Source organism: Pipistrellus kuhlii, unplaced genomic scaffold (assembly GCF_014108245.1).
Source record: "Pipistrellus kuhlii isolate mPipKuh1 unplaced genomic scaffold, mPipKuh1.p scaffold_m20_p_2, whole genome shotgun sequence".
Taxonomy (NCBI): domain Eukaryota; kingdom Metazoa; phylum Chordata; class Mammalia; order Chiroptera; family Vespertilionidae; genus Pipistrellus; species Pipistrellus kuhlii.
Window position 1 is genome coordinate 50,969,104 of NW_023425515.1, and position 23,555 is coordinate 50,992,658.

The 23,555-nt window shown below is 41.4% G+C and overlaps 1 protein-coding gene across 1 annotated transcript; it reads right to left on the reverse strand.

The window, feature by feature from the left end:
- Nucleotides 1-230: 230 nt before the first annotated feature.
- Nucleotides 231-23,499, reverse strand: LOC118723464 (protein mono-ADP-ribosyltransferase PARP15-like). The gene is made up of 9 exons (XM_036445776.2): nucleotides 23,287-23,499; nucleotides 22,982-23,185; nucleotides 19,091-19,240; nucleotides 18,689-18,751; nucleotides 18,193-18,360; nucleotides 14,602-14,805; nucleotides 7,401-7,534; nucleotides 984-1,158; nucleotides 231-651 (listed from the first exon to the last, which is right to left on the reverse strand). Exons 2-9 carry the CDS (start codon nucleotides 23,142-23,144, stop codon nucleotides 275-277), a joined length of 1,434 nt encoding a protein of 477 aa, XP_036301669.1. The 5' UTR covers nucleotides 23,145-23,185; nucleotides 23,287-23,499; the 3' UTR covers nucleotides 231-274.
- Nucleotides 23,500-23,555: the final 56 nt, after the last annotated feature.

Consider the following 23,555-nt stretch of genomic DNA (forward strand, 5'->3'; position numbering starts at 1 on the left):
AGGCTGATCAATGATTCTCTCTCATCATTGATGTCTGTCTCTCTCTCTCTCTCTCTCTCTCTCTCTCTCTCTCTCTCTCTCTCTCTTTCTCTCTTTCTCTTCTCTCTGTGGCTCCCCCTCTGCCTACCTCTTTGAGATCAATAAAAATATATTTTTAAATGACAATAGTCAACATTATAGCTACTGATATGAATGAATAAAAATTATATTGGGTGTTGTTGTTTTTTGTCAGATCAAAAAATACATTTTTTGTTGTGTCATAGAATTTTAGTAATTAGTTTATTTGTGCCATGAGATGAAAAAGGTTGAAAATTGCTAGTGTAGATAAATAATGCCTTTTTTCAGTGAAGGATACCAAAATGTTACTTTTAAAAGTAATGAGGTATTCTGGGTAAGCCTGATAGTCATAAAATACCACAAATAAACTTGGAGTGCTCACATCATCTGTGACAGTATCATACAGATCAAGCTGATTTTGAGGATTCTTTGGAGGAGGCTCAAGTAATGAACTGTTTCCACGTGTGTACAATCCAGTAAGCACACGCACATAATACATATGCTTTTTCCCATTTGCATCTGGTCTGGAGTAAGTATCATTGGCAGAGTAAAGGGCCTGGACAGCAAAGTAGGTTCCCTTTCCATATACCGTAGCTGTGAAAAGAAAAACAACATTTTTAAGAATTTCAATTTGTCTATAATTTGATGTATTGACTCAATATGTCAAATAATGTTAATATAATGTTCAGTTCTCTCTATAGCCTTTTAAAAAATTGTGTGTGTTTTACTTTTAATAAATCACTCCTCCACCTCAAAGGGCCAGTCAGTCCCTTTGGGATGGAACTTAGTGAGTTTGACCTGAAACGCTGGCTGTACCCTGGCCATGAGCCATGAGGGAACACAGTGCAATCCACGGGATCCCTGAGCCAGCTTGGCTTCCATGGCTGATGCCTCCTTTGGAGCAGCCACGTGACTTACTTCCTTACCGTTCTTTCCTGCATAACTGCGGTTAAAGCCGTGCTGATTGACATGTGGCAAGGAGTCAGCATCTGTCCCATGAAAGAGCAGCTTCTCATTTTGTATTTGGCCATTCTTGTCGTCCATGGTTTTTTTCTTCGTCTGGTAGTGCTGCCAGAGACTTGGATTCTGGATTCTCTCAATCTGCAAATCAATAAGGAAAAATATTCGGTCAGTGCCAAGGGCCTGTGGCAAGATACAGCAAATGAAACATGTTCCTTATTTTTATTTTACTTTATTTTAAATTTTTTATTGATTTTTTACAGAGAGGAAGGAAGAGAGATAGTTAGAAATATCTATGAGAGAGTAACATCGATCAGCTGCCTCCTGCATACCCCCTACTGGCGATGTGTCTGCAACCAAGGTACATGCCCTTGACTGCAATTGAACCTGGGACCCTTGAGTCTGCAGGCTGACACTCTATCCACTGAGCCAAACCGGTTTCGGCCTTATTTTTATTTTAAAAAATATTGTTACTGATTTCAAAGAGGAAGGGAAAGGAAGAGTGAGAGAGAAACATCAATGATGAGAGGGAATCATTAAAATGGCTGCCTCCTGCATGCCCCCTACTGGGGACTGAGCCCACAACCCAGTCATGTGCCCTTTACCAGAATCGAACCTGGGCAGGCCCACACTCCATCCTCTGAGCCAAACCAGCCAGGGCACTATTTTTCCTTTTACTAGTAATCCTCACCCAAGGATATGTTTAGAGAGAAGAAGGGAAAAGAGGTAGAGATGGAGATAGAGACAGAGATAGAGAGTGGCAATGATGTGAGAAACATCGATCTATTGCCTCCCATATGTGCCCAAACAAGACTCAAACCCACAACCTAGGTATGTGCCCTGACCAGGAATCAATCCCAAAACATTTTGGTGTTTCAGGTGGCATTACAACCAACTGAGTCACCTGGCCTGGGCATGATCCTACTTTTTATAAGTAAAAATTACTGTAAACAGCAAATTCAATGCCAAATAGCGACAGATCTCTGCATTCAGAAAGTTTTTTATCCCCAGTGCTTCACAAATCGGGTCTTGGGGGAAAATATTGCTTTAATTTTTAACATCTTTTCTGCACCACATGCAGCAAGCAATATTTAGGGTCTTGGACGACCAAGGCATCTCAACTCCTGCTTCTTACTTTCACCTTAATAACTGCTCCTGCTGCAGTCTACCCCACTTTGTCCCTTTGCCTCTCTCCTTTTCAGTCCTTGTAAGATATTGGTTTGCCTAGCCCAGGTCTAACCCCGGAGAAGCACTAAGGTCTAGTCTAGTCAAGAAGGAAATTAGTTAATGGAACTTAATCTCTCATCCAATAGGAATAGTGGGGCATGAATCCTGGTGGCAGGGAATCTGGCTGTAGACCAAAGTAGCTATGCTTGGAACCTGGTATTGGGTTGGGATGTCTTACTCCTCATGGGAATCCTCCTCAACCAAGATATCCATCCCTCCCAATTAAAAGCAGGCCACACCTGGGTGTCAGACCAGCACTTTCTGCACCTCAACTCTCCTAGCAGTCTTAATGTGCTTTCTTCATTAATTCTTTAGTTGTAGGACTTCCATTCAGCCAGATTTTAGGTGGTTCTGAATGATGGTTGTTCTGTATTTTCGTTGTAATTTTGATGTGGTTGTGGGAGGATGCAAGTGCCAGCGTTTTCCTGTGCCACTCTCTTGGTTTCTCTCTGTATATATCTCTTAGGACATTTCAAATCTTTTTGAATTATTATGTGCTTAACTACATGAGTAAACAGAATGGGGGAGAGTACCACAATTGGTGCCAAAAGCCACTGGCACCATAATGGAGGATATCAGGATTCCAGGCCAGGGCAGTAAATAGCAATGTAGTCTGGCTGCACAGATCATGGAGGCCAGACTGAAAACTAGGCCTCTGATGTCTGGAGCAATGCTCAGACTTTGGTGTTTTCCAATCACTTAACATACAATTTCACTTGTCCCAGGTTCAGTCTCATTGGACCAAATCTCTTGGGAGAAGCAGCTGGAGTTCATCAGAGCATCCCCTCACATTGGTGTTTGGGGCATGCCCCCAGTTTTGAAGGGCAGTTGTGGCAGTGCAAATAAAGTAAAAGTAAATTTACAAAGAAAGAAAATGTACAGCTTATTGGCACACTCATTATTATGGATGAAGAGAAGGAACTCAGAGTAACCAAAATGGTGGCTTAGGTAAGTAACTAAACTGTTGCCTCGTACATCCATTTTAAAACTACAACTAAAAGACAGAATGCAGAGCATCCAGGACCACAGGAAAGCTGGCTGAGTAGAAATTATACAACTAGAAGGAAAGAAAAAAGCTCATGGACAATCAGAGGAGCTGCAAAGGGGTAAAGTATGAAGATACACGCAGAGAGGAAGGGTGGCTGAGTGCCTGGCTGGCTTTCTCTGGCAGGAGGGGGAAGGAAGCCCCCGACTGCACTGAACCCCAGTTCCGGGTAAAACCCCATGGCTCAGACTCATACTGGGGGAGTCTGGACTGTCAGGTAGAGAGAATGGCACATGGAGATTCTGGGAAGCTGCAGTGGGCAGGGGTTTGGAGGTGCAAGTATTCAGAGAGAAGACTCACTGAGGAGGTTGTCTCTAGTTCTCCCCAGAGGAAGGGAGTTGTAATCTCCTGACTGCACTGAACCCCAGTTCTGACTGCACTGTCCCCTAGTTCCAGGCGAACCCTTGGAGACCCATGCTTTTATGGGGCAAATCTGGGCTGTCAGGCGGGAACTCAGAGGAGCCATGGAAGGCAGAGATCTGGAGGCACGTGCACAAGGGCAGGGCTGACAGGAAGCCAAGACTGTCAGCTCAGCCCTGAGACTCCTCCACATTTAAGCTGAGCACAGAGGCTTTTGCAAGTCTTGTTTCATAGGCTGTCTCGACCACAGAAGTTCTCCTGGTGTAGACACAGCTGATCCTCACAGCCAATTGACCTAGAGATCAATTCCTCCCAGTGATACCAACAACAATCAAGACTTAACTACAAAAAGGCTGTACACACAGACCACAAAGGGGTGCACCAAAGTTGTCCACCTCAGGTAACTGTGGAGGCCGATCCACTGGGCCATATGGGAAACCTAGCACACAAAGCTACCTTACCAACGCAGGGAAGCAGCGAAAATACAGAGACAAGGTAACAGATCATAAACGAAATAAATGGAGGAAAACAAATGACTAGATATATTGTAGATACAGAGTTCAAAACCATGGTTACAAGGTTTTCCAAGAATTTCTTAGAAAAGGCGGGTAAGTTTAGCAAGATCCTTGAGGATATGAAAAGGGACCAATTAGAAATTAAACATACACTGACTAAAAAAATATTATACAGAGTCCTAATATCTCAATAGCAGACTAGAGGAACACAAGAATCAAGTCAAAGATTTGAAATACAAAGAAACAAAAAACACTCAACCAGAAAAGCAAAAAGTAAAAAGAATCCAAAAAGTTGAAGATAGTGTAAGAAGCCTCAGGGACAACTTCTAGCGTACCAACATCAGAATTATGGGGGTGCCAGAAGAAGAGAGAGAGCAAGATATTAGAAACCTGTTTGAAAAAATAATGACAGAAAACTTCCCCCACCAATTGGTGAAAGAAAAAGACCTACAAGTCCAGGAAGCACACAGAACCACAAACAAAAGGAACCTAAAGAGGATTACACCAAAACACATCATAATTAAAATGCCAAGAGCAAAAGACAAAGAGGGGATATTAAAAGCAGCAAGAGAAAAACAGTTACCTACAAGGGAGCACACATAAGATTGTCAGCTGATTTCTCAATAGAAACTATGCAGGCCAGAGGGGAGTGGCAAGAAATATTCAAAGTGATGAAGAGCAAGAATCTACAACCAAATTTACTCTACCCAGCAAAGTTATCATTCAGAATTGAAGGTCAGATAAAGAGCTTCACAGACAAGAGAAAACTAAATATTGATTTCACCCCAAACCAATATTATATGAAATGCTGAAAGGTATTCTTTAAGAAGAGGAAAAAGAAAAAAATAAAGATAAAAATTATGAGTAAGAAATACATTATCTATCAACATGTAAATATTAAAATCAATTGAATTAAAAATCTGAGAATAAGAATAAACTGGTGAATACAGTAGAATCAGAGGCAAAGAATGGAAGTGGATTGATAATTCTCAGGGGGAAATGGGTTTGGGCTGTATGAGAAAAGACTGGACAAAATTGTACAGCTATGGATGAAGACATTCAGGGGGATGTAAGGGCAGAGGATGGGGTGGGATCTGGTTGGAGGAGAGCTATTGGTGGGGGAAGAGAAACAATTGTAATAATCTGAGCAATAAAGACTTATTAAATTTAAAAAATAAAACAATAAAAAAAGTAGGAGATGCCAAAATAAATGATATGAACAATGAAAGGACCAGTGGGTTTACTAAGGAAGCCAGCACTTTTGGCCTGTGAACAGTGGGGCAAAGGCACATAACCCAACGCTGAGGAGCCTTCGCTGGTCTCTCTGTGGTGGTTTGCTTCTTATCAACTCCAACTTTGAAGCCATATCTTTGAATTTTAATTAGCTTGCTTCACAAAGGAAATAAATGTCTTTATTTTATTTTTTTAAAGTTCTTTTTTTTTTTTAAAGTATATTTTATTGACTTTTTACAGAGAGGAAGGGAGAGAGATAGAGAGCTAGAAACGTCGATGAGAGAGAAACATCGACCAGCTGCCTCTTGCACACCCCCTACCGGGGATGTGCTCGCAACCAAGGAACATGCCCTTCACCAGAATCGAACCCGGGACCTTTGAGTCCGCAGACCGACGCTCTACCACTGAGCCAAACCAGTTTTGGTGGAAATAAATGTCTTTAGTATATTAATATATTGCAATCTATTACCTACATTATAAAAGGCCAGGGGCTGTCACATCCTAAATGACCAGGCGGACAACCAGTCACCAGGCAAACAGGGAGGTCGAAGATGGGTAGGGTAGTGCATGGGGGTGGCTCGGTGGGGCAAGGTGAGTGCAGCGAGGTCATTAGCCTTTGGCCTGGAGCTTGGGGAGAGGCCTCATGACCTCGCTGCTGCCTCAGTGGCTAAGGATCAGGTCCAGAGAGATAAGCAGGGCCTGATCCACAGCCACTGTAGCTATTGGCGAGGCCTGGTGAGAGAGAGAGAGAGAGGCAAGGGCTGATCAGGAGCTGCCCAGGAAACTGTGAATCAGGCCCTGAGAGAGGCATAGAGATAGGCCTGGAGACGCTGATTGGCATAGAAACCAACCATCAGAACCTAATCTGGGTGAACTGTTAAGGCAAAACCTAAAGTGTGGTCTGAGGAGGGATTTTAAGGGCAACAGCTGTTTGGTGTAAGCCAAGGTGCAAAGCAGATAATTTTTTAATGACCAGTTTGGCAGTACACTGAGTGGTCAGAATATTATGATCTCTGAATGCATAACAATCTGGCCACTCCATGTATATCCTATATAATAAAAGGCTTCAACCAGCAGGCAGGCCAACCAACCACCCATTCCCCCTTCCCAGCCAGGCTGGCCAGACCCCACCTATGCAGAAATTCAAGCACCAGGCCTCTAATATTTATACACATAGTGCCCATGGCTGGGTATCAGTCCAGATATAGAGATTATGTATTTTTGTCTACGAAGAGCATCTCTTCTTGCTGAAAAATGCTTTCTCCCTCCCCCCCCCTATTTAAGCAATCTTATCCTATATAATCAATTTACACTAATAAAAGGGTAATATGCTAATTAGACTTGGTCGACCAGCCATCTTCTGGAAGTCCGAATTCCTTCCAGAAAAATCCGTAGTGGTGGGGACCTTAGCAGAGGCAGTAAGGGGCAATTTGGCTGAAAGGGAAGGGCAGTTGGGTCCAAGATCTGCCTGGCAGGGGAGGGCAATTGGATGCGAGATCAGGCCAGCAAGGGAGAGCAGCTGGGAGTGACCAGGCCTGCAGGGGAGGACAGTTGGGGGCAAGATCAGGTCAGCAAGGGAGTGTTGTTGGGGACAAGATGAAGCCAACAGGGGAGAGTAGTTAGAGGATCAGGAAGGCAGGCAGAGGCAGTTAGAGGCAATCAGGCAGGCAGGCAAGTGAACTGTTAGGAGCCAGCATTCCCAGATTGCAAGAGGGATGTCCAATTGGAGAGGGTGCAGGATGGGTTGAGGGAACCCCCGTTCTGTGCACAAAATTTGTGTACTGGGTCTCTAGTCTTGTAATAACTGACTTAAAAATCTCAGTCTTAATGTCTCAGGAATTTTGGGGAGATGAGTAAAATCTAGAATTTAAAATCTAATTACCATGAAATATTCTAATTCTGGGTTAAAAATATGTTAGGAAGTAAATATCAATGTATTATTCCAGGAACATAATACCCCTTATTTCCACCATTAAGAAACTCCATGTCATCAGAATGCTTACCTTCTCTATCTTGAATTGTGAGCAGGTATGATTGAAGGCATTTGCCACTTTGCTGTATTCTGGTTGACCAGGCTTCAGCTCAATCAGACAGACACGCTGTTGCTTCATATCACTCCAGTGTCCAGGGATCTCAACTGCAAAGTAGACATTTGAGGACACTCTGCACCTGGGAAGGCTCATCTACACAGTCCCCCTCCCTGGTATGCTTCAAAAAACTGAATAGCATGTGTGTTCTTGTTTCAAATCTTCTGATTCAATGTATTCAATATATTTCTTATTTCTTATATTTCTAGGATAATGTTTTTCAAAGCATAGATCACAGACCACTACAGAACCAACTGTAATGCTTATTAAAACACACACACACACACACACACACACACACACACACACACACCTATCAAATCAAAATTCCTCAGGGATCGAACCTGTGTCCCTACATCTTCACAAGTTTTGATCATGCCTTGACTCGATTGCGTATTCTGCTCAGTCTCTAATCTGTCATAATTTAAATTTAACAATCAATTATTGCCCTGTTATGTTTTAAATAATCATGATTGTCTTGTTTACAAATGCTTGGAATTTTTGCTAGAACTCTAACCACAAGGCCATCTACATGGGTTCTTTCGTTATTCTTCACAACATCCTTAAGAGTTGAATGGGTGGTGAGTTTTGCTATGTGGCATTTCCATCTGCTCTTAGGTTAAACAAAGTTTTATTCTTGCATTCTCATTAGCCCAGGGTTGCTCTGGGTGTGAGGAATTCATTCGCACTGACCTCCCAAAAGATGGAGAGAAGGTACTGAAAGGGAAGCCATTTTCACTAGTTTTCAGTGGGGGACTTCTGTGGTTTGAAGTCTGTCTCACCTCTATATGAGACAAGCATTCCCTTCTCAGAAGCAGATCCAGTCACAGAATCTGAGGCTGCTTCCTATGTGTGTGTCTGGGAACTTTATTCTCAGGGCAGAGGAGGAAGTGACTTTTGGGAGATCCCGCAGGCTCCATTGGGGCTCTCTGGGTACCAATCACAGAGGCAGAAAGTGCCCACTTTCTCACCAGGCTGTCTTCTCCCTCTTGTTCTAAATAAAACCTTGGGCCACTTTTCTTTAAAGCCCATGGCTGTCCCTCTCCTGACTGGAGCAGCCACTACCTCCCAGAGGAACTGGCTCTAGGGAGCTTGTGAACTACAAACAGGCAAGGTCTGGCTATGCTACCACTAAGATGGTCATCCCGGGATGTTGGGCTCACCCAGGTTGTATTTTCCCGACCTCAATGTAAACTCCTCCAATTTCATATTGGTTAATTTTTCAAAACTACGAAAAGTGTTATTGTCTTCATATTGCCATTCTACAAAGTCAGTGATATAATCTGCTCTGGAATCCTGCTCTTTGGCTGATCGAGCTAATTGTCTTGATCATTTCCTCTACAGCATTTCTAGCCTGTTCCACATCTCTGCTAATTCCTGAAACCTTAATCAAAGGGAGCAGATACCTTTTAGAGATAATGATTTCATTTCCTTCAGATAAATACCCAGAAGTGTAACTACTGGGTAATGTGTTAGTTATATTTTTAAATTTTTTAGGAACCTCCTACTATTTCCCATAGTGGCTGTACCAGCTTACATTCCCAGTGCACAAGGATTCTCTTTCTCCACACTGGTTCAACACTTAGGTTTTTCTTGTATTTTCCATAATAGCATTCTAACCAGTTTGAAGTGATATCTCATTATTATTTTGGTTTGCATTTGCCTGATGATTAGTGATGCTAAACCCCTTTACATGTACCTGTTGGACAATTGTATATCTTCTTTGGAAAAATATGTCTATGCATATCCTCTGCAAATTTTTAAATTGGATTTTATTATTTTTTTCATTGAGTTGCATGAGTTCTTTATTTTTTTTTTAAATAAATTTTTATTGTTCATATTATTACAAATGTTCCTCCCCCCCCCTTTCCATTGCTCTCCTCCACCAGGTTCCCACCCCACCCTCTGCCCTTTCCCCACCCCCCATTGTCCTCATCCCTAGGTGCACAGTTTATGTTCAGTCTCTTCCCACAACCCCTTCTCCCCTTTTCCCCAAGAATCGTCAGTTCACTCCCCTTCCATACCTCTGATTCTATTATATTCAACAGTTAATATTGTTCATCAGATTTTTTTTTTAATTTCCTTGGTTTTTAGATTCACTTGTTGATAGTTACGTATTTGTTGTTCATAATTTTTATCTTTATTTACTTTCTCTTCTGAAAGAACCCCCTTCAGCAATTCATATAATTCTGGTTTGGTGGTGATGAACTCCTTTAGCTTTTTTTTTATTAGTGAAGCTCTTTATCTGACCTTCGATTCTGAGTGATAGCTTTGCTGGATAGATTATCTTTGGCTGTAGGTTCTTACTGTTCATCACCTTGAATATTTCTTGCCATTCCCATCTGGCCTGCATGGTTTCTGTTGAGAAATCAGCTGACATTCGTATAGGTGCTCCTTCATAGGTAACTACCTGCTTTGCTCTTGCTGCTTTTAAAAGGTAAAAGGCAAAAGATTTATATGATCTGAAGAGAAACCAGAGCATTGCTTTTAATATGCTCTCTTTGTCTTTTGCTCTTGGAATTTTAATTATGATTTGTCTTGGTGTGGTCCTCTTTGGATTCCTTTTGTTTGGAGTTCTGTGCGCTTCCTGGACTTGTAAGTCTAATTCTGTCACCAGGTGGGGGAAGTTTTCTGTCACTATTTCTTTCAGTATGTTTTTGATATCTTGCTCTCTCTCATCTTCTGGGACCCGCATAATTCTGATGTTGGTTCACCTGAAGTTGTCCCAGAGGTTTCTTACATTATCTTCAATTTTCTAGATTCTCTTGCCTTCTTGCTTCTGCTGAGGAGTGTCTTCTGGCTGTTTATGTTCCAAATCTTTGACTTGATTTTTGCAATCTTCCATTCTGTTTTTAGGACTCTGTATAATATATATATTTTTAAATATATTTTATTGATTTTGTACAGAGAGGAAGAGAGAGGGACAGAGAGTTAGAAACATCAATGAGAGAGAGTCATCGATCAGCTGCCTCCTGCACACCCCCCACTGGGGATATGCCCGCAACCAAGGCACATGCCCTTGACCAGCATCGAACCTGGGACCCTTCAGTCCCCAAGGTGACGCTCTATCCATTGAGCCAAACCGGTTTCGGCAGTATAATATTTTTTATTTCAGACAATGTATTCTTTATTTCTTGTTGATCCCTTATCATTTCTTGTTGATTCCTTATTAATTCTAGTTGATCCCTTTTCATATCCTTATAGGTCTTATCAATCTTTTCTAGGAAATTCTTGAAAAACCTTATAAGTGTAGATTTGAACTCTATATCTAGTCTCTTTTTGTCCTCCATTTCTTTCGTTTGTGATCTATTTCCTTGTCGCATTTTCGTAGCTTCACTGATGGGGCGGGGTTTCAAGGTGGAGCCTACAGCTTTGGCTTCCGTCAGCCCTGCCCTATGCGGCTCCTGAGTCTCAGGGTCCTTCAGTACTCGCTGCAAGCACCTCTGAGAGAAAGGTGCCCTCAATTTTCTCCTGCTACTAAACAGTCTAGGCTCTCTCCCAATGAGCCCGGTATTGGGGTTCAGTTCAGTTGGAAGTGGAGTTGGAGGTGGCGTTCAGAGCAGTCTGGAGCCCCTGTCTCCTTCCCACCAGGGCAATCCCGAGGCACAGCCAACCGTCCCTTCTCTGCGCATAATGTGCGCGCCTCCGGGACCTCCTTTTGCCCCTCCCCCGGGGTTCCGCCTTACAGCCCAGCTCCCTCTGTGTGAGCCTGGGTCCCCGGGGTCTGGCCTAGAACTGGGGTTCAGAGCAGTCGGAACTGGGGCCCAGCACAGTCGGAGCTTTTATCTCCTTCCTGCTAGGGAACGCCAGCCAGCACCTCAGCTGCCCCTCCTCTCCGGCTCCGTCCTCTCCGCGCACACCGCGTGTCTCCGTACCTTAGGCTTTTACAGCTCCTCCGCTCTTCCTTCTGGTTTTCTCCTTGCTTCTTGTTGTAGAATTTCCAGTCAGTCGACTTTCCTGTAGTTCTGGGTAATGTCCATTTTATATTTTAGTTGTATTTTATTGAAATTGTTGTGTGCAGCTGCGGCTAGGTGTTTACCTGTGCAGCCATCTTGGATTCCCCCTGCATGAGTTCTTTATATATTTTTTATATTAACCCATAATCAGGTATATGACTTGCAAATAGTTTCTTCCATTCAGTAGGTTGATGGTTTCCTTTGCACTACAGAAGCTTTTTTGTTTGATATATTCACACTTGTTTACTTTTGCTTTTGGTGTACGTGTTTTTGGTATCAAGTTCAAAAATTATTATCAAGACTGATGTTAAGAAGCTTACTCTTTATGTTTTTTTGTTTTTGTTTTTGTTTTTAGGAGGTTTATAATTTCAGATCTTGCATTCAAGTGTTTAATCTATAATATTTTGAGTGGATTTTGTGCGTGGTGTAAGTTAGTGGGCAGTTTAATTCTTTTGCATGTCTGTCTAGTTTTCAAAACACTATTTTAGCATATGTGCTACTGAAGTGAGTACCCAACACTATTTATTAGACAGACTACATTTCCTCATTGTATATTTTTGGGTCCTTTGTGGTAAATTAATTAGTCATATATGCATGGATTTATTTCTGGGTTCTCTAATCTCTTTCATTAATCTATGTGTCTGTTTTTATACCAATATCCTACTGTTTTGATTATTACAGCTTTTTAAAATTATTTTTTAAATAAATCTTTATTGCTCAGATTATTACAATTGTTTCTCTTCCCCCCCATAGCTCCCTCCCAACCAGTTCCCACACCAACCTCTGCCCTTACCTCTCCCCCACCCCCACCCCTGCCATTGTCCTTTTCCATAGGTTATACAATTTTAATCCAGTCTCTTTCTGCACCCCCACACTCCTTTCCCCCTGATAATTATCAATCCACTCCCTTTCTTTGCCCCTGATTCTATTATATTCACCAGTTTATTCTGTTCCTCAGATTTTTAATTCACTTGATCTTCTTACTCTTCTTAAATAATACTTTTCAGCATTTCATATAATATTGGTTGGTGGTGATGAACTCCTTTAACTTTTTCTTATCTGTGAAGCTCTTTATCTGACCTTCAATTCTGAATGATAACTTTGCTGGATATGATAATCTTGGTTGTAGGTTCTCGCTATTCATCACTTTGAATATTTCTTGCCACTCCTTCTGGCCTGCATGGGTTCTGTTGAGAAATCAGCTGATAGTCGTATGGGTGCTCCTTTATAGGTAACCAACTGCTTTTCTCTTGCTGCTTGTAAGATCTTCTTTTTGTCTTTTGCCCTTGGCATTTTAATTATGATGTGTCTTGGAGTATTCCTCTTTGGATTCCTCTTGTTTGGGGTTCTGTACGCTTCCTGTACTTGTAAGTCTATTTCTTTCACCAGGTGGGGGAAGTTTTCTGATATTATTTCTTCAAATATGTTTTCAGTATTTTGCACTCTCTCTTCTTCTGGCACCCCCATAATTCTGATGTTGTACGCTTGAAGTTGTCCCAGAGGCTCCTTACACTATCTTCAACTTTCTGGATTCTCTTTTCTTCTTGTTCCTCCAGAGGAGTGTCTTTTGGCTCTTTGACCTGACTCTTGTGTTCCTCCATTCTGCTGTTGGATCTCTGCATAATATTTTCCAATTTAGTCAGTTTATGATTAATTTTTAGTTAGGTCTCATGAAATTTACAGGCCTTTTCTAGGATATTCTTGCATAACCTTATAACTGTAGTTCTGAACTCTATATCCTCCATCTCTTTCATTTGAGATCTATTTCCTTGTATTGGCATTTTCGCTGCTTTCCAGAGTTGGTAGGATTGCTTTGTTTGTTTGGTGTCTTATATGGCCCAGTGGGTCAGCCTCCTCAGTTACCTGAGGTAGACACTCTTGGTTCTCCCCTTTATGGATTGTGTGTACAGCCTTGTTGTAGGTAAGTCTTTATTGTTGTTGGTATCTCTGGGAGGAATTGACCTTCAGGCCAATTGGATGTGGGTATCAGCTGTTTCTACTCTGGGATACCTTCTGTATTGGAGACAGTCTTATAGGATCAGACTTGCAAAATTGCAGAAGCCTCTGTGCTCAGCTTAGGTGGGGCGGAGACTCAGAGCTCAGCTGACAGTCTTGGCTTCTCGTCAGCCCTGCCCTTGTGCGCTCGCCTGAGTTTCCACCTGACCTCTGCCTTCCATGGCTCCCTTGAGTTTCCACCTGACAGTCCCAGATTCCCTGTGCAAGAGTGTGGGCTCGCCTGGAATTGGGTTGGGTCTCTCTAGTTTGAAGATTCTGACTCATCCTGCTAAACTACGGAGAGGCCACAGCAACCTCTGCTGTCAGACCTCTGCACGTACTCACTCATGCGCAACTGTAGACCCTGCCTGCTGGGGCTCCCGGCTCCCTGGTCTCCCAGTCTGAGTCTCTGGGTGCCTTCCTCTACAGTCTAGACTCCACCCGTATGAGCCTGGGTCCACAGGGTTTCGGCTGGGGTTGGGGTTCAGTACAGTGAGGAAAGGTTCAGTGCAATCAGGAATTCCTCCCCTCCTGCCAGCCAGGCATTCGGCTGCACTTCCTCTCTGCATGTGCCTCTACCTCAGCACTTTGCAGGCTCCCTGAGCCTCTCTCCTTCTTTTTAGTTGTAGATTTCCCACTCTGCCAGCTTTCCTGTGTTTTTGGATGAAGTCCGTTCTGATTTTAATTGTTTTTTTAAATTGTTGTGTGAGGCAGCTGCTTAGGTGCTTACTTAAGCCGCCATCTTGGTTCTTTCCTGATTATTACAACTTTGAAATATACTTTCAAATCAGGAATTGTGATGCTTCTAACTTGATTATTCTTTAAAGAGAATAATTTTTTTTCTTTTTGCTACTTTTAGGTGTTTTGTGATTCCATACATTCTTTGCAATTGTTTGTTATATTTCTTATTACAAGAAAAAAAAATCATTTTGCTTTCTCATTTTAAGAGATGTATGAGATGATGGATACTAACTAAGCATATTGCAGTAACATATGTAAAGTCAAACCATTATGCAGTACACCTTAACCTGTGACATATATCAATTATATCTCAATAAAACCAGGGGAAGCTAATAAACTACCACAAAAAATAATGTAGAACTTTAGCTATTTCTCATGTGATCTCAATATTAGCAACATGCATTTCATAAAAATCAAAAACTCACGTGCAATTTTGGACATTATAGATTGTGAGGGAGCCGGAGAGCCTTCTCTTTTTTTCATGTTGGTACAAAAAACATCCATTATTTGATGCTGAAAAATAACAACTTTAACTTTTTTCACAGACCGGACAAGTCCTTTCTGGAAAAAGTTTTCAATGGCATCCATTATGGCTTCAGCAACCTTGTCTGGGTCTTGTTGAGCACTTCCTGGAAAGACAAATGAAAATGACTAGAAAAATACAAATCCAATTGAAAAAAGCTAAGGAATAAATTAGTGATTCCAATTCTCAGAGAATGAATCCATACAACCGAAATTTTTCATCTCCATGGACTTTTCTAACCATCCATCAGCAAAGACTTTTGAAGACCTAGATGCACCAGAGAGTTTTTGTTCCAAAGATTTGTAGAAGCCAACAGCTCAACAATGAAAGAAAGAAATCTAACTTTTGATGTCAGTTGTATATATCTGCTGTATTTAGAGTACTCCAGACCATTGTGCTTCTCTGTGTTACTAAACACAGTTGATCTTTCTTGGCTCACTAGTGTTCTCAAAATATCCAAGTAAAAGCTAATAATACATATTGAAATATCATGCTCTTTAAAGACAACAATTTTTTATTTTTTTTTTGCTGATCATTATTTGACTTTACACATGTGTCCTTTTTCTTTGGAGACTTGATTTATGCTAAGATAATTTTGTAAGACACCTAGAGCTCTAAGCTATTTGTTATCATCTATACTTTTTTAGATGCAAGTTATCTTTAAACCTCCAGGAAGTCTTTCTTCCCACACTTGGTGAGATTTTAGCTGACTAGCAGGATTCAAGGTTGCCACCTGAATGGGTCTTCTACATACTTAAGCATGCTCCATACCTTTTTTTTGTTTTTTTTGTTTTTTGTTTTTTGTTTTTTCCAGCTTACTGCCTTGGTAAGATCATGGCAAGTTCCTTGAAAATTCTCATAAAAAACCATGGAAGCAGTCCCACTGACTGCTTCCATGTGGGGGAAGGGCAGGTAACAATGTGAAAGTCCACTGACAAATCTGGTGTGATGGAATAAGGCCCACTAGGTTTATCCCCATTGATGGGGCCCACCATTATGGCAGAAATAAGATAGACTTGGCTCTGTTGACAAGTGTGAGAATGTAGACAAACCCCACATAAAACTACCCAAGAAGGTTTGTTCAGGTTTTTTGTTTTGTTTTGAATTAGATGAGCAGGGAAAGAGGGAAATTCTCCTTTGCAAAGCTATGGTTATCTCATGGTAGTGAGAAGAATTTAAATAGGAGTGTTTAGATACAGTCACTCACTTTCAACAAATATTTAATGTGTCCCATCAAAAGCTAGATGCTCATCTAGGCACTTAGGACACATGGCATATAATATATAAAGACAAATGGTGTTCAATAGGTGAAGTATGAAAAACTGAGGGAAAGCCTACAACTGTGTAACAGGGGTGTGAGATGTGCAATCTCACCTGGTGTGTTCAGGAAAATAAATCTGTTTTTGAGAAAAATAAGTCTGCAAGGCCTACCATGCCATTGGGTTGAGAGGTGTGTGGGGGTGGGGGGATGGGAGGAGGCACTGGGGCAGAGATCCCAGGCCTAGAAAGGAGGCTATAACAAAAGGTTAGGCAAAGACAAGAATTGAAGAAAAAGAGGTCAGAGCAAGGAGATATTTAGGAAATAAAGTCAGGAAGGCCTAGGGACTAAATGCTTGTATACATGACCATTTGTTGGAGTATACATGTACCTTCTTTTGCCACCCACACACCTTCATGTGCATATCATGGGCACACAATACTGCAGTTATTTGTTTACATGTCTGTCTCACAGTGAGCTAGGTGCTTCTTGTGGACTGGATCCTTTTCTTGGGCATCTTTCTATCCTCCAGGCCTCAACATGGTGCCTGGCACATGGCAGTCACTCAGAAAACATTTACTCAAACTACTTAATATACTAATAAACATGGGAGTGATAAAGAGGGTAGAGTCAAAGATTCTACATAGAAAGTGAAGTAGTCAGCGATATAACAGGAAGGGAAGGTTTTGGGGGAGAAGACAGTGAATTGGGTTTGGAGTTTTCATTGAACTTGAGGTGCTTGCAGGAATCACTGACCACCCATTCTCTCCCTGAGACCAGATATCTGTAGGTACTAGGTAGAGGGCTTCCTTTACAGCCAGAAGCTGTCTTAATCCCTCCCAGTCAAACTCAACTCATAAACTACACTGAGGGAGAAAGTGTTCCCATCTGTTTGTCTAGGAACCAGCTCAGGTGGTGACAGAGATAGGTAAAGAAGATAAGCAAGGAGAACCTGCTAATGTGCAGTTACTTGTGCAGAACAGCAATGCCATCAGGTCATCAGTTCTATAGAAGAAACAAAAGGTTTGTAGTAACTCAGAAATACTCAAACAGGCATACATATGTATACAAAACTAAACCAGCCCCAGTTCCTTGTTTCTTTTTTGATTCTACTTAGGTCCTCCCTTCGGCGGGTCTATGCTATCACTGGGCGGCCTGTTTTGGTCCAAATAAAGTTAAGATAGAATCACAAGACTAGAACAAAGAGGAAATAGCAAAAGGAGACAAACACTAGACAATCATTAATGGGTGTCTACAAGAGATGACAGATGACAGAGAGATAGGTAGAGATAGAGAGATAGGTAGATGATAGATAATAGATAGATGATAGAGAGATGGTTCATAGATTACATGTTGGCTGATGTGAAAGTGACAAGGATGGGTAAGTTTATTGAGGCTAAACTTTTGAAGGGCCTACCAGGCCAGTGCAGACATTCAAACTTAGATTCCTGTGCAATGGAATGATCAATCCAGTACTGAGTGGTCCCTCTATGGAACAGATCAGCTGCATTCCACTTCAAGCCAGAGGAAATTTGCCTCTGCTGACCAGCTCTCTTAAGGGAGATCAAGCAACAATTCCTATTCAATGCATACTTATAGAACTCAGATTCCTAGGAAAAGAGCTCAAAAAGCATAACCTTAGTAATGATAAACCCAAAGCCCATCTTTGTAGATGGAGAATCCATCATCAATCATTATATAGTCAGAGGAAAACAGGAAACTTGAAAGAGGCAAGGAGGCTGAGAAGAGAAAGGTGGTGAGTTGAGTGTCTGACCCATTAGAACCCACTGGGTTAAGGTGATTGAAAGCTTTCTGAGCAGAGATGCCCTAAGGCCAACCTGCACAGCCACTGCTCAAGAGGTGAGAGCAGAGGCTTGGCAATGCTCACCTGGGACTCAGTTACAGGGAGGTGGAAGTCCATGCACCAAAGTTCTCCTTGGAGAGGGGATGGAGTGGAAGGTTAAGTACTAAATAATGGGGGATATACAGGAGATGGAAAAGAGAGAAAGGAACAGGTGAAAAGAGAAGGAGGGATGGCCGTTCTTTGTGTTTGCTCCTTTCCCTTCCCCTCTCTTCCCCTCCTTATTAGAGAGCAGATGTCTTGCTCATTGCCTCAGTGACTGCCTTGGGATGAGGAAGCTGCCCTTCCTCAGACTCAGCATCAACTACATTCAGGTGAGCAGGAAACCAGAGGGAAAAGGGAGACAAAGAATTTAGCCTTGAGAGGCTACCAACCTGTCCCAATGGCTGGGAGGCAAATGGTGGAGTAAGTCCGTTTTTCACACTCTTGCAAAACACAGGTAACTGATGTCTTGACATTAGCTCCACCATCAACATGAATAATATTCTTGCACTTCAGTGCTCCACCATCAGTAATTATATAACCATTGTTGTGCTGTTGAGCTAAGAAACACAAAACAAAAAGATGCAAAATCAGATGCTAAACTTACTCTCTGATTGTTTACAAAGCAAAATGTCTGCTTTGGCAAGTAAAGCATTTTGCACCAATAAGAGACTCCTGAAATACTACCTCTGATGATTCTTTCTTGCTTACCTTCTCTTTTTAACCATAATCTCACTTTTCACTCCTCTTCATTTCTAATTCTCTATAAGTGGAATTCTTCAGTAAAATGTATGATTTTAAGATTAATATGTTTTCTCCCTCTCCACAGCCTCCCACATTCAACCTTCCACTTATACTTTAGGACCAAAAAACAGCATAGTGCCTTACCTAGGCGAGAACATTCTATTTCCACATTTTGTCCAGCCTTTTCCAAAATTGCTTTGGAGACCCCTACATAAGAACATCAACATATTTACAAACATGAGTAAAAAATCAGTACAATACACTGGGATCAGAATGATTGCCTGTCTCATTATCTAAATGCTTTCCCCATCATTAAAGGATTCTTACAACTGGGCATTTCTGATCACAAAGAAGAAAAATTCATGAAATAACTGTTACCAATTATAAGAAACCATGTCAAAATAATTTTAAACTTATTAATTCATATTAATAAGCCAAAGTTGTAGAAACCAGTTTGGATATAGCAACTGTAGAATGGTTTGGTTATTGAAACCTTATTTATGGGATTGACTGTGACCATTATTATAGCAAAAATCCTACAAGTACCTGCTTTGCAATCAAATGTCTTTGTTGTTGAATTTACAATCACGTCTGCCTCTTCTTCAGTAATATCTCCAGTGGCCACCTGTAAGGTGATGGGGCCAATTTTCATTTCTTGCACTCCTGAAGCGGGGCTGGTAACAGTCCCATACAAACCTTGAAAGAAAAAATTTGAAAAAAAAGGAGTTAATAGTCAAGTTAACAATAGCAAGAATGACTTAAGTCTCATGCTCCTCACATGTGTCTCTCCCATACTTCGCTCCCTCTCCATCCCAAGCCCTGTATCTCTGGTCTTTAACACGGTTTTCACACTTAGCCCCAGGAACAGCCTGTTTCTGAAAAAGCATTATAAAACACCAGAGCCCTGGTGCACAGATTCGTGCACATTAAAGGAAATTAATTAGAAGGTGGTGAGGGTTGGGGGGAGAGCCCAAGACTGGGTGAGCGGGGCTGGACATACCTTGGAGCCAACCTCCCCAGATCCCTCCCATGCTGGCTATACCTGGGGCAGCGCTGAGACTTGAAGGGCATCTGCAGAGTGAGCAGGGGTCCCTTCAGTAGGTGGGGTCCCTCAGCCTGGCCTGTGGGGATTGGGCCAAAACCACTCTCCCACATCCCCCAAGAGGTCCCAGATTGTGAGAGGGCAGTTCTCCAGTGACACACCCCGAAATCAGGCTCCCTTATCTCTGGTTCTTGGGTGAGACACCTGAGAACCACCACTGCCAAGTCAACACAGCTCAGCAGCTCCTGCATTGAGCACCTCCTCCCTGATGCTCATTGCATGTCATAGCTACCAATTTGATGGTAGGACAGTCAGATGGTCACTTAGCCTTTTACATACATAGAGAAAACATATCAAATGTGGGTTTCTGGTCAAGGTGAAGTAAGCTGATGAGAGCCTATCACCCCAACTGATTACAATACAAATAACACAGTATCTACTGACTGAGGACTGTGAAGTAAGCAACAGCAGGCAGACTGGGGAGGGGAGTCAAAACCTGAGGAGGCAACCTGAAAGAGGGGTGTTTTGAAATTTTCCTCTTTTCTCTCCCAGCTTTGGAACTGCACAAGGAGCACAGGTAGCAAAACGCTCAGAGGATCCCTGCATGAGGCCAGAGGATTGAGAAAAGGGGATTGTGAGCTGATGTGTATGGCAGGGATCTCTTATTTTCCATATTTATTTCTTTAAAACCAGTCCTACCCACAAGGTGACCCCAGTTGCAGAACTCCATAGTGGCACCACAGGGAGTTAAAGCTCTTAGAGAAATTCTGTATTTCTGTCCAGAACATCTGGGGAAAAGGGCCCTTGTGGTCTGCAAAGTGTACATGGCTGGGTGTGGGAAATTCTTATTATTTATATCTCTCTCTCTTCTGTCTCTTCATTTTGCCAAAGGACAACCCTGATCACACAAACTTATGTGGCAACAGAACAGGCAACTTAAACGCCAAGAGAACACTGTCTCTCTGGGGAGAGGCCTAGAAAATGGGCTCCTGCAAGCCAAGGGTGTCTTTTCCATAACAGCATTTTCATATGTGTGAGGTGATATCTCATTATTATTTTCATTTGCATTTCCCTGATCATTAGTGATGCTAAACCCCTTTTCATGTACCTATTGGCCATTTCTACATCTTCTTTGGAAAAAATATGTCTATTCATATCCACTGTGCATTTTAAAATTGGATTGCTTGGGGTGTTTTCTATCAAGTTGTAGGAGTTCTTTATATATTATTTATATTAACCCCTAATCAGGTATATGACTTGCAAATATTTTCACCCATTGAATAGAAAAATATTGATGGTTTTCTTTGCTCTACAAAAGGTGTTTTGTTTGATATATTCTCACTTGTAAGGACTGATGTTAAGAAGCTTACCTGTTCTGTTTTCTTTTAGATGTTTTATGGTTTAGGTCTTACATTCAAGTCTTTAATCTATTTTGAGTGGCTTTTTGTGTGTGGTGTAAAATAGTGGCCAGTTTCATCCTTTTGCATGGCTGTTCAGTTTTCCCAACACCACTCATTTTAGCACTAGAGGCCTGGTGCATGAATTCATGCACGGGTAGGGTCCCTTGGCCTGGCCAGCCATCAGGGCTGATCAGGGCCTTCTCACCCAGTCCCGATCAGGGCCAATGGGGGCCTGCTCCCGTGAGGGAGGCCAGAGGGAGGCAGGGATCACGGAGGTTGGCCTTGGGAGCACACTGACCACCAGGGTGTATAGCTCCTGTGTTGAGTGTCTGCCCCTGGTGGTCAGTGAGCATCATAGCAACTGGTTGACCAGTCATTTAGTGGACCAGTCATAATGGTCACTTTCACTTTTATTTATATAGATATGTGCTGCTGAAGTAGGTGCCCAACACTATTTATTAAAAATTCTACCCTTTCCCCATTGTATATTCTTGGCTCCTTTGTTATCAATTAATTGACCATATATGCATGGGTTTATTTGGGCTCTCTATTCTCTTCCATGATCGATGTGTCTGTTTTTATATTAATACCCAATACCCTTTTTGTTTTGATTACTGTAGCTCTGTAATATACTGTCAAATCAGGAATCATGATGCCTCTAACACTTTTATTCTGTCTGAAAATTGCTTTTGCTATTTGGCGTCTTTTGTGGTTCCATACAAACTTTACAATTGTTTGTTGTATTTCTGAGAAAATTCCATTGGAATTTTGATAGGGATTGCACTGAATCTGTAGATTGCTTTAGGAAGTATGGATAGTTTAACAATATTAATTCTTACAATACATGAGCACATAATATCTTTCCATTTATTTTGTCTTCTTCAATTTCTTTCATCAGTGTCTTATCAGTCTTACCTTATTGGTTAAATTTATTCATAGATATTTTATTCTTTTTTATGCAATTGTAAATGGGATTGTTTTCTTAATTTTTCTTTCTGATACCTTTTTAAAGATTAGCCGATGCAAGGTGAACAGAAAAAGACAAATACCATAAGATTTCATTTACAACCCTAGCCAGTTTGGCTCAGTGAATGGAGCATCAGCCTATAGACTGGAGGATCCTAAGTGGATGTGGGTTCAATCCCCAGTAGGGGGAGTGTAGGAGGCAGCCGATCCATGATTCTCTTTTATCATGGATGTTTCTTTCTCTCTCTCTCCCTCCCTCTCCCTTCCCCTTTGAAATCAATATAAATATATTTCTTTAAAATCTCATTTATAGCCAAAACCGGTTTGGCTCAGCGGATAGAGCATCAGCATGCGGACTGAAAGGTCCCAGGTCTGATTCTGGTCAAAGGTTTGTACATTGGTTGTGGCCACATCCCCAGTAGGTGGTGTGCAAGAGGCAGCTGATGGATCATTCTCTCTCATCGATGTTTCTAACTCTCTATCCCTCTCTCTTCCTCTCTGTAAAAAAATCAATAAAATATATTTTAAAAATCTCACTTATATGTGGAAGCTAAAAAAACAACAACAACAACTCACAGTCATAGAAAGAGAGATCAGATTTGTGGTTACCAGAGGTGGATTGGGAGAAGGGGAAATTGAAAAAAGAGGTCAAATGTACAAAATTCCAGTTGCAAGATAAATAATTACCAAGGATATAATAATGTACAGCGTAATACTACAGTTAACATACCTGTATAATATACATGAAAGCTGTTAATTCTAAGAGTTCTCATCACAAGGGGAAAAAATCATTTTGCTTTCTCATTTTAAGAGATGTATGAGATGATGGATACTAACTAAACATATTGCAGTAACATATGTAAAGTCAAACCATTATGCAGTACACCTTAACCTGTGATGTATATTAATTATACCTCAATAAAACCAGGGGAAGCTAATAAACTACCAAAAAAATAATGTAGAATTTTAGCTATTTCTCATGTGATCTCAATATTAGCAACATGCATTTCATAAAAATCAACAACTCACATGCAATTTTGGACACTATAGACTGTGAGGGAGCCAGGGAGCCTTCTCTTTTTTTCATGTTGGCACAAAAAACATCCATTATTTGAGGCTGAAAGATAACAACTTTAACTTTTTTCACAGACCGGACAAGTCCTTTCTGGATAAAGTCTTCAATGGCATCCATTATGGCTTCAGCAACCTTGTCTGGGTGTTGTTGAGCACTTCCTGGAAAGACAAATAAAAATGACTAGAACAATAAGGATCCAGTTGGAAAGGGCTGAGGAATAAATTAGTGATTCTAATTCTCAGAGAATGAATCCACACACCCCAAATTTTTCATATCCATGGACTTCTCTAACAACCATCAGCAAACACATTTGTAGCCCTAGATGCAGTGGAGAGTTCTTGTTCCAGGATGTCAAGAAGCCAACAGCCCAACAATAAAAAGAGGAAATCCAACTTTTGATGTCAGATGTTCATATCTGCTCTAGAGGATTCCAGCTCATTTTTTCCCTCTGTGTTACAATGCACACTTCATCTTTCTTGGCTCACTAGTTTTCTCAAAATATCCAAAGTAAATGATAATAATACATAT